Source organism: Lipophrys pholis (genome assembly GCF_963383615.2).
Source record: "Lipophrys pholis genome assembly, chromosome: 2".
Classification (NCBI taxonomy): Eukaryota; Metazoa; Chordata; class Actinopteri; order Blenniiformes; family Blenniidae; genus Lipophrys; species Lipophrys pholis.
Window position 1 is genome coordinate 39,585,228 of NC_137636.1, and position 16,968 is coordinate 39,602,195.

The window sequence follows — 16,968 nt, forward strand, 5'->3', positions numbered from 1 at the left end:
TAAAGACAACATGTGATCTCCACACCATATGTGCAGGGAGGGGTGAAAGAAATGCTTATAAACCAACGTGTTCCTGTACTCTGGGCTCTGGACCAAAGAAGCCTGGTCCTCCAGGACAGACTGGTGCTTGAGCCCGAGATCTCGTTTTATTCCATGTATTCTGCTGAAGGTAATTATCTGTGAAACTGTGTGATCAATCAATAAAAGAACACAATAAGGACTGTTTTTCCTTCAATCGTCACCTTGAACTTGGTGACCCCGACGTGATTGGTGTAGGAGACAACGTGCGGACCCTCAGACCAGACTGGTTTCACGGCGTGCCTCAAAATAACTGGTAAGATTGAAAATTTTAAATTGTGATCCAGTCTGGTCTGTCATCCCACGACTTAAAGAATAATGGTAATGATAAAATTCCTGTGACAGAATACAAGTAATAAAAAAAAAACTTTGCATATGTTTTAAGGTGATCGAGACTGAGGGCTGATCGACGTAGAAGTGTAGGACAAAGGTAATCGAGTTTGACCCCCGTGGGGGCCGATTAACCTATAGTGTAGGTAACAGTGATTAAGATTTTTCCCTGTGTGGCCGATCGACGGGTAGTTTTGAAATAGTGTAGGAAAGTGTAGGATAAGGGTAGGTTAAGTGTAGGAAAAGGGTAGGATTGCTGTGTAATTCTTTGTGTTTTTGGTTACGTGGTGGCTGGACCACGCGATCTTGAGAACAATAAAAGAGACTCGCCGAGGTCCACCGTGTAGATGGTAGTCATATACGAAGTATTCCTGTCCGGCACTCATTAATACGAGTGTGTCAAGAAAGGAAGAAAAGTATTGTAAAGAACTACAGAATCATACGGCGAACATTGTTCATGTTTTGTTATACTGGGAAGTGAAAGGTCTAAAAGAATTTGTGGTTTTGCAAAAAGACGTCTCGTGAGGGACCGCGTGTGACGTTAGGTCATACGTAGAAGCTTGTCCTTCTGAAACCACGTATTCGTCCTTGAGACATTCCTTCATGGAACAGTACGTCTGGAGAATCTGTCCAGGAGGACGGACAGTAACGGAGTCGGATTGAACAAAATATTCAATGAATAGAATCTGGTAGTACAAAATTAAGACAAAATGGATGGGGAATATGACAGAGAGACAGAATGGTTTGATTTACAATTAAAAAAAACGCAGGATCAGACTGTTGGTCAACAATTCTTAAAAGCAGTAAATGTAATCATAGCTGGTCAACCAACTAAAGACAAGCAGGACAGCCATGAGAAAAAACTCCAAAACACCGGGGAGGAAATGTGGAAAAACGATCTCCTTCCGCGAGATAAAGAAAAACACGACCTATTTGAAACAATGTGCGCGGCTGAATCCTGCCTGTTAAAAATGATACGTAGATTAGAAGAGCAAAAAACCTCAGCATTGACTCGACGCAGACGTGACCGCGACAAATATATTGAACAATATAAAAATTGGAGATGGTGTATTCACTCGGTCGGACAAGCTGCCTCTGGCTCATGAGAACAGAAATGAGACAAGCTGATTATACTGGTAGCAGGCTAGTGCGTTGATAGCTCATAACATATATTTCTTCCTTTAAGGTCCAGGGGAGTAGGAGGAAGGTCCAGGGAGGAGGGGGAGGAAGGTCCAGGCAGGTGAAGGAGGAAGGTCCAGGGAGGAGGGGGAGGAAGGTCCAGGGAGGTGAAGGAGGAAGGTCCAGGGATGGAGGAGGAGGAGGAAGGTCCAGGGATGGAGGAGGAGGAGGAAGGTCCAGGGAGGAGGGGGAGGAAGGTCCAGGGAGGTGAAGGAGGAAGGTCCAGGGAGGAGGGGGAGGAAGGTCCAGGGAGGTGAAGGAGGAAGGTCCAGGGAGGAGGGGGAGGAAGGGGAGGAAGGTCCAGGGAGGTGAAGGAGGAAGGTCCAGGGAGGAGGGGGAGGAAGGTCCAGGGAGGTGAAGGAGGAAGGTCCAGGGAGGAGGGGGAGGAAGGTCCAGGGAGGTGAAGGAGGAAGGTCCAGGGAGGTGAAGGAGGAAGGTCCAGGGAGGAGGGGGAGGAAGGTCCAGGGAGGTGAAGGAGGAAGGTCCAGGGAGGAGGGGGAGGAAGGTCCAGGGAGGTGGGGGAGGAAGGTCCAGGGAGGTGAAGGAGGAAGGTCCAGGGAGGTGAAGGAGGAAGGTCTCTAGTGCCCTAATGTACATGTTCATTGTACATAAGTGTCACATTCTGTGTAAATAAACGCTTTTGCATATTTTTGTCATGGGCTCCATCATGTTGTTCTAAAAGGAGAGTACAGCAGTCCCAATGGCCCATCTACAAACTTCTGCCATTTTCTTTGTATGCTACATTAAATAAATAAATGAAATCATTTTAAATTTAATAGATTAAAAATGAAAGCAATGATTCTTCACAGTCATGTAAATGTATATTTGCGTGGTTTTCTTCAGAAAACACATCGCGGTCACACAGACTTGTTTAGGCTGACGGGGCAGACTTGCCCCTCACAAGATGGTTTAGTGATAACAAATGTTATCACTAAACCATATTGATGCAACAATAACACAGCTGCAGAGAAGTTACACTACTTTATTTATCACCGGGTAAATAAATAACGGTAAGAGTAAAAACTGGATAATATAATTATGAGTCAGCTATGAATACAACAAAGAATGTAGGTCAAAGGTTAAATATGCATCAGCATGAGGCCAGGCAGGTCGTTGTCAATTATAATTTGTGAAGGTGGGGGTGTCGTCAGCAGCTGAAAGCAACTAAAAAGTAACTTGTAATCTAACTTAGTTACTTTTAAAAATAAGTAATCAGTAAAGTTACCAAGTTATTTGAAAGGAGTAACTAGTAATCAGTAATTAGATTACTTTTTCAAGGTAACTGTGGCAACACTGCATAATTATATATATATATATATACACAGAATATATCTCCTTTATAATGTCCATGGGTGTAGGGACAACCGGACACTTCATTTTGTAAATGTGACACATGAAGACATCAGAGTGAATTCTGAGGTCAGGAGACACTGTGAGGTCGTTCATAAGACTGCAGACAAACAGGAGACACTTGGTTCTAACATCGGACTTTATTTACGGGACAGAAGAAGTGAAGAAGAAGTATCAAAGTACAAACAATAAATAAGTAGACATGTCTGCAGCGCTAATGCTAACAGGCTAACAAACGTCAGTCTACAGCGCTGGCGCTTCGCGACGTTCTTGGTCAGGACAGTTGTGCGTACGTTAGCTGTGAATGTTGACCACACAGAAAGTTGCAGCAAAGCCCCGCCCCCTCTACAGAGGCTCCACCCCCTCCACCTTTAGTCCAGATCCTGAATACGACGGCAGATCTCAGCTGTGAACTCGGAACATTTAGAGTTTCCGCCCAGATCCTTCGTCAGCACCTGAGACACAAACACAATGTAAACAATACAACATAACACACAATGTAAACAACACACAACGTAAACACAACACACAACGCAAACACCACAACACACAACGTAAACAACACACAACGCAAACACCACAACACACAACGTAAACAACACAACACAGCACACAACGTAAACAACACAACACACAATGTAAACAACAACACACAACGTAAACAACACAGCACACAACGTAAACACAACACACAACGTAAACAACACAACGTAAACAACACAACACACAACGTAAACACAACACACAACGCAAACACCACAACACACAACGTAAACAACACACAACGCAAACACCACAACACACAACGTAAACAATACAACACAGCACACAACGTAAACAACACACAATGTAAACAACAACACACAATGTAAACAACACAGCACACAATGTAAACAACACAACACACAATGTAAACAACACAACACACAATGTAAACAACACAACGTAAACAACACACAACATAAACAACACAACACAAACAACACACAACGTAAACACCACAACACACAACGTAAACACCACAGCACACAACGTAAACACCACAGCACACAACGTAAACAACACACAACGGAAACACCACACAACGTAAACAAGATAAACACAATGTAAACACAACACACAACGTAAACAAGATAAACAACACAACGTAAACAACACACAACGTAAACAACACACAACATAAACAACACAACACAATTTAAACACACAACGTAAACAACACACAACATAAACAACACAACACACAACGTAAACAAAATTAACAACACAACACAACGTAAACAACACACGACATAAACACAACACACAATGTAAACAACGTGACTGATAAAAACATGGGCAGCCAGTCCTGCACAGCGGGATTCTCTCCAGAGATCGGGGGGGGGGATTCCAGAAAGCGGGCTTCGTGAAAACTCAGATTATGTTAACCCTGAAATGAGGGAAACTCAAAGTTTTCCACTCCGGAAAGAAAGCCGAGTTAAGCTCGGGGTCAGTCACCATGGAAACAAACTCTGAACAGAACCTGCTCAATAGCAGGTTTAGTAGATGAAACCCTGAGTTTCCACTGGCTCCTCCCACCTGAAGCAGCAACGAGAAATTCATTGTCCTTTTTTCCAAACCTGATCAACATTGAGGAGAAATAATTTGAGATAATTTATGTCGCCAGAGTCTTCCAGCCCAGATTAGAAGTGTTTTTTTTACTGTATTGATTCCTTTCTGAATTGACCCATGCCTCACATCAGAACACATTTCATACACAGCATTCAATTGTTAGTGAAATGGTAGTTTCCTTTATAATATTGGTAAAGCAGCAGTGTGTAGAGCGGTTAGAGAGTCACCCTCACACTGAACACAGACTTTGGTGGGCGGGTTCAGCTCTGAGCTGCAGCGGAGAGGAGACGATAAATCCTGGTCTCTGAAGCTCTGAAGGAGGTTCTGGTTCTGGTTCTTGTTCCAGGTCTGTTTGGCTCCACGAGGGTTGATCTGGAATAATGATCTTAATAATAAAGCTGACGCTGACAGAACCATGAATTAATGGAAGCAGAACTTCTCCTGTCGTCACAGTGATGAATTAATATTCCAACAGGAAACACACTCACACGGAGGAACCTCCGCCTCAGAACCTCCTCCTCAGAACCTCCTCCTCAGAACCAGTGGAGGTAAAGTAAAAGAAGAGCAGTGAGGAAGCTCTGCCTGGAACCGTTCTGCTGGAATAAAGTGAAAGTGACTCCGGTTCTATTGTCCCATGAATTAATCTGCTCTAATCTCACCAAGTCAGCATTAACAAGTCAGGAAGGTTCTGGTTCTGGCTGCAGCAGCAGTGTTGCTCTGAGCTGCTGGATGGGTTTGAATTCTTCATAATCTCAGAGATTAACTGCTCCTCTATGGTAGAGTCAACTGCTCTGCAGGGTTTCTCCCTCTGTGATTGGTCACACGCTGCAAGCTCCGCCCCTTTCAGGTGAACGCTCTGATCCTGGAGGGAAACTCTGGTTGAACTAGTGAGGTGAGAACCTGCTTCCTGTTAATGCTGATCAGATCCAGAATGTCTGGGTTAGTTAATCCAGACAGCAGAGATATCCTGGTATGTTAATCCAGGTAACAGAGATATCCTGGTATGTTGATCCAGCTAACAGATATCCTGGTATGTTGATCCAGCTAACAGATATCCTGGTATGTTGATCCAGCTAACAGATATCCTGGTATGTTGATCCAGCTAACAGATATCTTGGTATGTTGATCCAGCTAACAGATATCCTGGTATGTTGATCACGGTTCGTAGTCCAGGCCTCCGGTTACGTCAGAAGCTCCTCTCACCTTCTTGTCTCTGATGGTGTCGAAGCACGCCGTCTGGATCTTGTTGGCGTGTTCGTGCTGCCCCATGTGACGCAGCATCATGACGGCGCTTAGCAGCAGAGCCGTCGGATTGGCCAGATCTAAACCAGCAATATCAGGTGCTGTACCATGGACCTACACACACACACACACACACACACACACACACACACACACACACACACACACACACACACACACACACACACACACACACACACACACACACACACACACACACACACACACACACACACACACACACACACACACACACACACACACACACACACACACACACACACACACACTTTTTTATCTCAATATCTCTCACACACAGTCTTCATCTCAATATCTCTCACACACAGTCTTCATCTCAATATCTCACACACACCGATTCGAAGATGGCGACTCCATTGGCGCCGATGTTCCCGCTGGGCGTGACGCCGAGTCCTCCGATCAGCCCGGCACACAGATCACTGGAACACAGTCAGTTGGGCTGAGTGCGGCCGCCGGCCTGTGATTGGACGAGCGGGGAGGGGGCGGGGACTGACCTGAGGATGTCTCCGTACAGGTTGGGCATGACGAGCACGTCAAACTGCGTCGGGTCCTGGACCATCTGGAGGGAGGAGTCAGCTATGACAAACAGCACACCACGTCACCTGCTACACCTCATAGACACCTGACCGCTAAACTCACATTGAGGCAGACGGTGTCCAGGTACATCTCAGTGAACTTTATGTCTTTGAAGCTTTCAGCGACTTCACGACACTTCCTGAGGAACAGACCGTCTGACATCCTCCTACACACACACACACACACACACACACACACACACACACACACACACACACACACACACACACACACACACACACACACACACACACACACACACACACACACACACACACACACACACACACACACACACACACACACACACACACACACACACACACACACACACACACACACATTAAATAAAGCCTCCAGACGTGTTGATGAATAAAGTTATTTTGAATAGGCTCACATGATGTTGGCCTTGTGCACGGCCGTCACGCTGCTCCTCCCGTTGTTACGAGCGTACTGGAAGGCGTATTCTGCTATTCTTCTGCTGGCGTCTTCTGTGATAAGCTTGATGCTCTGAACCACTCCTTCCACTATCTGGGGTGGGGGGTGGTGGGGTGGGGGGGGGGGGGGGTACTCCCATTATTTGGTTTCTATACAAAAACAGTGCCAACTAGTGGCCCAACCTAAAAACTGCATTGGTTTCAGAACGTTACTGCGTGAACGTGAAACTCCACTGAAATGAAGACGTGAAAATGTTTTCACATGAAATCATGTAAACGGGGTCTTAATGTGTGTGTCCACCCAGGTAGTGGACTGTCCCCTTCCCCTTCCTCCAGAATCTGGTCTGTGTGGACTCTCACCACATGCTCGATCCCGCTGTACTCCCCCTCTGTGTTCTCCCGGATGGTAACCAGGTCCACGTCCGTGTACGGAGTCTTGTAGCCCTCGATGGAGACGCAGGGGCGCACGTTAGCATAGAGGTCAAAGGTCTTCCTCAGGAGCAGGTTCATGGAGGGGTGGCCAGCGGCGATGGGTGTCTTCAGGGGACCTGGGGGTTCAGATGAAGACCATGTACAACTTGAAGACCATGCATATGGAGAAGGAGCATTAGCAGCACACAACAAGAGGAGCAGCATGCAGCAGGAGCAGCATTAGCAGCATGATGCAGGTAGAGGAGCTGGATTGAAAGCATACAGCAGGTGGAGCAGCGTTAGCAGCATGCAGCAGGTGGAGGAGCAGCATTAACAGCATGCAGCAGGTGGAGCAGCGTTAGCAGCATGTAGCAGGTGGAGGAGCAGCATTAGCAGAAGGAGGTGCAGCAGCAGGAGGAGGAGAATGCAGCAGCAGGAGGAGCAGCAGCAGCAGGAGGAGCAGCAGGAGGAGGAGCAGCAGCAGGAGGAGGAGAATGCAGCAGGAGGAGGAGCAGCAGCAGGAGGAGGAGCAGCAGCAGGAGGAGGAGAATGCAGCAGCAGGGGGAGGAGCAGCAGCAGGAGGAGGAGAATGCAGCAGCAGGAGGAGCAGCAGCAGCAGGGGGAGCAGCAGCAGGAGGAGGAGCAGCAGCAGGAGGAGGAGAATGCAGCAGCAGGAGGAGCAGCAGCAGCAGGAGGAGCAGCAGGAGGAGGAGCAGCAGCAGGAGGAGCATGCAGCAGCAGGGGGAGGAGCAGCAGCAGCAGCAGGAGGAGCAGCAGGAGGAGGAGCAGCACCTTTGAGCCCGATTTTGCTGCGGTCCATCGACTCTTTGGCGTCTGGCGGGATCATCCAGCGTCCTCCTGGTCCTTTGATTGCCGTTACGTTTCGCTCCTCCCAGGTGACCGGAGCCTGAAAACAATTGGCCAATCACTGGCCACTTCATGACGGCGGTAACCGGCCGCTCGGCGCCACACAGAGGACACAGCAGGTCACTCACCTTCACTGCCTCAAAGATCTTGACCACGGCCGAGGAGATCTCCGGTCCAATTCCATCTCCGGGAATCAAAGTGACGGTCTGCAGCTGAAAAACACAACAAACACTTTGTCCCGTGTGTGTGTGTGTGTGTGTGTGTGTGTGTGTGTGTGTGTGTGTGTGTGTGTGTGTGTGTGTGTGTGTGTGCTCACCCCTCTGGACAAAGAGGACAGTGAAGGTCTCCTCACCACCTGAGTCAACTGGACAGAAACAACATGGAGGACAACTTGGTGAATGCAAGGAGATAGAGAGACAGAGGGAGAGAGACGGGGAGAGAGAGAAAGGAGAGACAGAGGGAGGAAGAAAGGAGAGAGACAGAAAGGAGAGACAGAGGGAGGAAGAAAGAAGGAGAGACAGGGGAGTGAGAAAGAAGGAGAGAGACAGAGGGCGAGAGAGAGAAAGGAGAGACAGAGGGAGAGAGAGAAAGAAGGAGAGATGGGGGAGAGAGAGAAAGAAGGAGAGAGACAGAGGGAGCAAGAGAAAGGAGAGAGAAAGAAGGGAGATGAGGAGAGAGAGAAAGAAGGAGAGACGGGGGAGAGAGAGAAAGGAGAGAGACGGGGAGAGAGAGAAAGGAGAAAGAGAGAAAGGAGAGAGAGACGGGGAGAGAGAGAAAGGAGAGAGACAGGGAGGGAGAGAAAGGAAAGAGAGACGGGGGAGCAAGAGAAAGGAGAGAGACGGGGAGAGAGAGAAAGAAGGAGAGAGACGGGGAGAGAGAGAGACAGACAATAGTTTCATGTAACAGCATCCTTTTCGTTTTGCGTTTCAGGAGCTTTTGTTTTCTTAAGCGAGTTCCAAAGTGAAGAAATATTCCGACGCTGCCTCGGCTTTGACGTGTGGACGGACGTCATGGCCCCGCCTCTCGACCTCATGACGTCACTTAACATGGCAGACTACCTGCTCCAGGTGGCGCTGCAGATGCTGCTGATGTTTGTTGATTTAATGAGGCCACATGATGGCAGGGGCGAATGGTCATTAGGGGCAGGTGGGGCTGAGCGCCACCTGGTGTCATCAGAAAGGACTGCATGCAAAGTATCCTGCGATATTTTCTTGTCTGAATAAAATGTCCTCCTATAGAGTACATAATTACTGTGAAGACTGTCCTCCCTGGTTCCTGGTCTCCTCTTGCTGCTTCCTGTTTCCTCCTGATCCACACTGATGGTGCATTAGTGTAGCTCGCCCCTCTCTCACCATGCAGTGTGTATTACATTAGTGTAGTTCGCCCCTCTCTCACCATGCAGTGTGTATTACATTAGTGTAGCTCGCCCCTCTCTCACCATGCAGTGTGTATTACATTAGTGTAGCTCGCCCCTCTCTCACCATGCAGTGTGTATTACATTAGTGTAGCTCGCCCCTCTCTCACCATGCAGTGTGTATTGCATTAGTGTAGCTCGCCCCTCTCTCACCATGCAGTGTGTATTACATTAGTGTAGCTCGCCCCTCTCTCACCATGCAGTGTGTATTACATTAGTGTAGCTCGCCCCTCTCTCACCACGCAGTGTGTATTACATTAGTGTAGCTCGCCCCTCTCTCACCACGCAGTGTGTATTACAATAGTGTAGCTCACCCCTCTCTCACCACGCAGTGTGTATTACATTAGTGTAGCTCGCCCCTCTCTCACCACGCAGTGTGTATTACATTAGTGTAGCTCGCCCCTCTCTCACCATGCAGTGTGTATTACATTAGTGTAGCTCGCCCCTCTCTCACCACGCAGTGTGTATTACATTAGTGTAGCTCGCCCCTCTCTCACCACGCAGTGTGTATTACATTAGTGTAGCTCGCCCCTCTCTCACCATGCAGTGTGTATTACAATAGTGTAGCTCGCCCCTCTCTCACCATGCAGTGTGTATTACATTAGTGTAGCTCGCCCCTCTCTCACCATGCAGTGTGTATTGCATGCAGTAACGTGTTCATGCTCAGGCTGAGGCTCCGTTCATTCACATCAGGTGATTCGATGCCTCGTGGGACTTGAAGCCTGAAGCCCCGCCCACTAACTACGTAATTTAGGTGCTCAGAGCTGATTGGCTGGTGCTGATTGAGGCGGAGCTTCACAGAACCGGAGTGAGTCGAACAAACACCATCTTGTTAGCAGCTAAAGCTAACAAACAGTGAAGAATCTAAACATTGGTGGATCATTTATGAGTTTGAAACTAACTTTAGCAGAGGAACTGAAGGTAACTAGTGATAAGATGACAAGTGACCAAGGGTTTCTAAGAATCTTCCAAACTTGTACTTTTTCTCGTGGTTAAGCTTCTGTCTTCTAAACAGTAAAACCTGGTTCCAGTCCCGTCTTAGACTGTTTTTTCTTTTAAATTGAACTTAGCCTATATGGTGCTTCTAACGTTGTGGCTAAAAGGTTGTGCAGCCACTTCACTTTGGAATTCAGTGGCGTCACTAAACCTGAAATTAAATCTCGCTGCACCAGGCAGGCCCAGAGTGGCTGACCAAGAGGACCCGGTGGGCCGCTCTGATGTTTGGGCCACGAGGGCCGAGGTTCACTTTCCACAGCACTGGTTGATCACAAGCTGTTTCCACCGCCCTCCACCGCCCTCCACCGGCAGCTTCTTGTTTAAATAAAGTTTATTTAAAGTTTGCCATTGGCAGCTTCTTGTTTTGCAGACGCACTCTGATGATGTCACACGTCCGTTCAGTCGCTCAGTGGGTTAGAAAGAACCAGGAGCAGAGAGGCTGGAATAAAAAAGAAGAAAGTTCTGGAAACAGAAACAAAAAACTTCTGTTCAATTTAATTATCAAGTCAATGAATTCTGTGATGTTGTGGCAAATAACATGAATGATATTAGAATAATAGTCTGATGCAACATCACATAACTGGTAAACTTTGTCTTTTGGTTCCTCAGAACCCAGATCCAGCAGAACCAAGCAGGTCGGATCAGATTATTAGATTCAATATGATGAAGAGCAGGACGGAGACCTGCTCCATGAGAAACATCCTGAGATTCTAGATGATTCAGCTCTACAAGAACGAAACGGAGCTGAACTTAATACAAAGAGGAGATTTATGCAGAGAACTTGGACCATTTTTAAAAAGTGATTGAGTGTGAGAAGCAGAGGCAGTGGTGAGGGGGGGGGGGGGGGGGGGGGGTCCGTCACTATGAAGGAACAGCTGAGCTGGTGGAACAGTGTGTGAACAGTCAAGCAGTACTTCCAATACATGAGAAGTTTCTCAACAGTACAGTTCATTAAAACACCCAGGAGCAGCTTGAGGCAGTCATGCTCATGAGCACTAAGGAAGGACTCCTCATGTCTGTGGACAATGATGTCATCATAAACAAAGAGGCAGAGACCAGTGCACTGCTCAGGGTTTATTCATGTTCCAGGGTCGGCCATGTCGCTTTGAAAAACACATGGTAGTGTCAGAAGAAAGTTCATTTTTAATTCTACATTATGATTCAAACATTTGATGTTTCATTTTGAGGGTTTGGGTTTCCGTTAACACTGGTGAACTTGTGTTCAACTAAATTGTCACTATGAAGGAACCCTTACGTACAATGAAATGGAATAATGTTAGGAAACTCCACTGAATTACGAGGCTGTACAGAACAGCGCTATGGACTCACATGTAAGATTAGAATGACCTGATTTTAATCTCTAATCTCTCTGATGTAAAGAAGGTCTGAGGTGTGAGTCCCAGGACTGTTAGGAGGGTTTATGGTGTAATCCTGTGTTACATCGCCACCTAGAGGCCTGGCATGTGTACTACATCGTTTTCAGTGTGAACAGAATTCAGAATTTTTACTCTGTTAAGTCTTCAACCTTTTCATGAAACAAACCTTTATCACCTTAATGCAGATTTTCACAATAAAGTCAGCAGCCAAGTGAAATCACCTCATTCTGATGGGATTAACGGTCCCCTCTCAAAACACTTCCTTTCTTTATGCAGCCGAATTAGCGTCTGTATTCCTCCACTGCCTGTTGACGCATTACTGATACAGACCTAGGAACCTTTTGCAAGCATTAGTTTCTCATAGGACCGGAAGGGGGGAACACTACATCCTGTTCAGGTTGGCAAAGCTATACTCATGCAGCAGCCTGGAGGACAACCCAGGACAGATTGATGTGAGGTAGGCGCTGCAGGAGGATCCTAATAATTAGAATCATTACAGAAATAACAGTTAGAAATGCCATTTATTTAAAAATTTTAATATAAAAAATAAATGAATTTAATTTCTGGTCATTATTATTCTGTAGAACTAAAAATGAACGCAGCAGCCGTCTCTGGAGAGACGGTGAAGACAGCTGTCTCAGTGAGAGTGGGACAGTGATGAGGACCAGACCGAGTCAATCATACGTTGGTGCAAAGCTGCAGCTGGTTTGGGACTCTGATGGATGGAACCATGTGAACACAGTGAACAGATAGAAGAGTCCGCTCTTTTCTAAAGGGATTCCTGTCTTCACCAGGTGAGGAGAGCAGCAGCAGACAGTGGACTGATGAGCAAGCAGCAGTGATGAAGACGCTGATGGGCTTCCTCATGCACCTCCAAGCACCTGCAGCTGCAAGAGGGGAAGATGGCCCGGACTGTAAAGCAGCAGAACTCTGCAAAGCAGGTTCCAGTTCGGCTGGATGCTCCTCCTGATGCCGACTCGTTCGGTACTGCAGACACTGCAGGAATCTGTCCTGCACACACCAGAGTCCAAATTCTGCCCTCAAATCAGACCAGAATGAATTAGGGCAGTTTCTTGGTACTGCAGTGTGTATGAGCTTCTTTCAGTTCCCTCAGTCAAGGACGTACTGGACCAGTGCAAGTCCAGGACAGCAGGTGGCAGACGTAATGTCCCCAGACAGATGAGAAGAAATAAAACATTCCATTCATTTCAGTGACAGCATGGCACCAACAACCAGGACAGGCTTTTCAAAAGCAGGTTACTTATTGACTCACTCCTCCCCAAAGCTCAGGCCGAATGTTCCATCCAAAGCAGAGCAGCCCTGAGACAGGACAGGCTGAGACAGGACAGGCTGAGACAGGACAGGCTGAGACAGGACAGGCTGAGACAGGACAGGCTGAGACAGGACAGGCCTGGTGCAGTCAGTTGACCTCTTCACATTGGACTTGATCCTGCAGGCCACCCAGACCTGGGGGGCAGTGGGAGCACTGTGCTAAAGCTTGTACATGTTCTCCATGGTAATGTCCACCACCTGCTGTACTGGGACAACTGGGTTCCCTCTTTTGACCGGTTTGTTGCTCTTGCAAAGAGGGAAGGGGACACCAGCACCGGGGACTGGGGACCGGGGACGGTGGGACAGAAAACTGACAAGGAAGGTGTCAGTGGAATGGACCAACTATCAGCAGCCTGTACGACAAGTTTATGGGTGGTGTTGATGCTCCTGATTGATATCACTGCCTCCATCAGCTCCAAACAGTTTGATCACAGGTTTGTTTTTCATTTTGCTGACATGGTCATTGTGAACAGCTGCTTGTTATATGGGCGTGACAGGGAGTCAATGGGCGTGACAGGGAGTCAATGGGCGTGACAGGGAGTCAATGGGCATGACAGGGAGTCAATGGGCGTGACAGGGAGTCAATGGGCGTGACAGGGAGTCAATGGGCATTCCTAGAAAGAAGAAGGATTTCAGAGCATCCACTGCACTGGCCCTCTGCATGGAAGGGAAGGATCTGACGAGGAAGACGAGGGGACGGCCTTCACTGGATGTTGACAGACAGTTTGAGATGAAGAAGCGTCCAGGTCCAGCCGAGGCCATTCCAGCACAGGAAGTCCACTGAGATGGTCCGGGCCACTGGCCATTGGTGGAAAATGGGGGCAACGCTGACAACTTCCAACGTGTCCGGGCCAGAGACCTGAGCCTGCTCTTTGGAATTCCCCCAGTGACTGAAGAAGTGAGTGAAAATACAAACTGAAATGTTTGTGAATAAAATAATCTTCATGCCTGAAATGGGAACAGGTGCTTTTTTTAACCTTAAAAGCCCGTTGTCACTCATTTTCATCATACCTAAATTTATATCTATTTTATGTGCTATAATAAAATTAACACTCAACCTAATTGAGCATCTACTTGAAAGCAAAAACACATAATTGGGTTTTTTTCATAATTGGAAATAAATTCAGGCGTCATGGTGAGAATCGAAGTTTTTAAAGGATCAAACTTTAAAGTTTGGTTCACTTCTAACGAGTTCGTTAAAACTTCCAAATCAACCGGAAGTCACAAAAGACTGCGCTATTATCCTCAAATTTGAGCACAAATTGCCCGCGGCCTACGGCTCGGTTCTCCCGGGTCCCCGGTGCGTCTTCACCGGGAGGAGGAAGTCCGGGGAACCGGGGCCGGTGGGCCGGCTGAAGGACGCCGAGCTAACGGCTAACCGAGGCTCCAACTCTGGAAAAAACACTACTAACCGACGGAACAACACGGACCCGTCACAACAATATGACTGTACCGGGTTGAAAAATAATCCGCCAAACGGTTTATTCCGGTAAAAATCTAAAACACAAACTTCTCACCATTGACCTCCACGCGGTGCCTGCCATCCTGAGAGCGTCTCAGAGATCCTCCGAGAGCGAGATGACTCACTCTATCCTGTAAAACCCAAAGAGAACAAAGATCCTCCGAGAGAGAGAGCGAGATGACTCCCTCTGTCCTGTAAAACCCAAAGAGAACAAAGATCCTCCGAGAGAGAGAGAGCAAATGACTCACTCTGTCCTGTAAAACCCAAAGAGAACAAAGATCCTCCGAGAGAGAGAGAGAGAGAGAGAGGACTCACTCTGTCTTGTAAAACCCAAAGAGAACAAAGATCCTCCGAGAAAGTGATGACTCACTCTGTCCTGCTGATTTTGGTTATTAGAGAGGATGAAACTTAGGCCGTTTGCTATGGAATCACAAGAGTGCCAAAATTAATAAGAAATAAATGTGGAAATATAAAGAGAATCAATCATAAAAAAAATATACAAAGGTAGTCATATTCTTTTTCTATCTTGTCTTTGCTTATTCCATTTTGTCAATGCTTCTCCTGTTTTGTCTTTTCCATTTGCTTTTTGTCATTACATTTACTGGACGAGCAAGCCGTCTGGAAAAGACAAAAGCAATACAATGCAAATCAGCAAGAGCTGTGGGGGGTCTTTCTGTCAGGGGGACTAGTCCATACCTAGTCATTTGTTTTTTTGTGTTTTATATAAACATATATATATACACACACACACAAATATATATATATATCCTGTGGGCTCACCACCTGCAGGAAAGGTTCTTAATCGGTGCAATGTGATCGATATATATATATACACATACATACAGTACATACATACATACATATACACATACAAGTGTATATCTATTTTCTTTACAAGAAAAAAACAAAACAAAACCACAACAAAAGCAAACCAGCAAATAAAAAAGGAAGTAAATAATAAATAATCTATACACCGCGTCTACAGCCCGTCCTCCCTGTACTTTGTGAACATCATTGCTTCGTCCTGTTTTTTTAATTGATTCATGCTTGGACACTGCCTGAGCTCCACCCCCAAACTATTCCACAACCTCACTCCACAGAAATACAAAAGGACTTCAGTGTTGTGCGAAACCTTTGTGTTTTAACTTCAAATCCTTTCTCCAGTTGTAACCCCCATCTCTGATAAAAAATAGGTTTTGAATATTTGACAGAAGTTGGTTGTATATTGCTTTATACATTAATTGTATTGTTCGAAGTTCTATTACATCCCTCCAGGGCAGATGGTGCAGGGAACATGCTCACCCTGTCAAAGGACACAACACATCAATGTGCATGATTGATGGCACTACAACAATTCCTCACATACCTTCGAGGAAGACATGTTTTGGTGAGATCCAACAACACCAGTCTGGTTTTTCACATCAACCACCAGGGTTGTGGCTGCGGACTTTCTGTCCTGCCAGTCACCGTTGCCGCTGGAGTGGAGGCTTCACCCGACAGTGGTGGACCAGGTTTGGCAGAGCAGAAGTCGACCTTGTTGCGTCCACGCATTGTCCCCTGTGGTTTTCCCCCAAAGCGCTTTACATACAGTCGCTCATCACATTCACACATCGTTGGAGGCTGCAGCTGTGCAAGGCGCTGTCACTCCAATGGGGGCAGTTTGGGGTTCAGTGTCTTGCCCAATGACACTTCAGCATGTAGGCAGGCAGAGATGGCAGAGATGGGAATTGAACCTGCAACCTTCCGATTGGGAGATGACCGCTCTATTAACCGAGCTATGCTGCCCCGAGGAGAGGCGAGACGAGGTGAGGCCGGTTCCCTCGGCCTGGACGCACTGGCACACAGCGGGCCCAGAACTGTACTGGACGCCTTCCCACCGTTCCCACTGATATTCCCAACGCTGCTGAGGGTCTCTCCAGAAGCCCACACATTGATCCTGGTGGTCCCGTTTTGTCCGGCCTGGACATGTTTCCACTGCTGAGCACACTCTGCTGCAGCGCGCCCAGACGTCTACCAGACAGGAGGGATCTTCTGTCCCAGTTTGGAGGGACGATTCTCCACCCCAATCCCATCGCCTCCAGCTGTGGGTGTGGCTGCTGCAGGGCCGGGGGCTACTTCCTCAGTCTGCAGTGAGGACGTAGTGTTTACCATCTCAAATGCTTGTGCACCGTCAACACGGAGAAACAGGTGGAGACTGTTCGACCATTGGTGCCTGGAACGTGGGTGGGACACGGTACGTTGTCCTGCCGCCTCCATACTGCAGTTCCT

The 16,968-nt window shown here is 47.3% G+C and overlaps 1 protein-coding gene across 1 annotated transcript; it reads right to left on the reverse strand.

The window, feature by feature from the left end:
* Nucleotides 1-3,068: 3,068 nt before the first annotated feature.
* Nucleotides 3,069-14,971, reverse strand: LOC308106688 (isocitrate dehydrogenase [NAD] subunit alpha, mitochondrial-like). Its single transcript, XM_080458574.1, has 11 exons — nt 14,756-14,971; nt 8,437-8,484; nt 8,249-8,332; nt 8,046-8,160; nt 7,203-7,390; nt 6,803-6,936; nt 6,469-6,571; nt 6,324-6,388; nt 6,164-6,248; nt 5,752-5,904; nt 3,069-3,392 (listed from the first exon to the last, which is right to left on the reverse strand). Exons 1-11 carry the CDS (start codon nt 14,780-14,782, stop codon nt 3,309-3,311), a joined length of 1,086 nt encoding a protein of 361 aa, XP_080314700.1. The 5' UTR covers nt 14,783-14,971; the 3' UTR covers nt 3,069-3,308.
* Nucleotides 14,972-16,968: the final 1,997 nt, after the last annotated feature.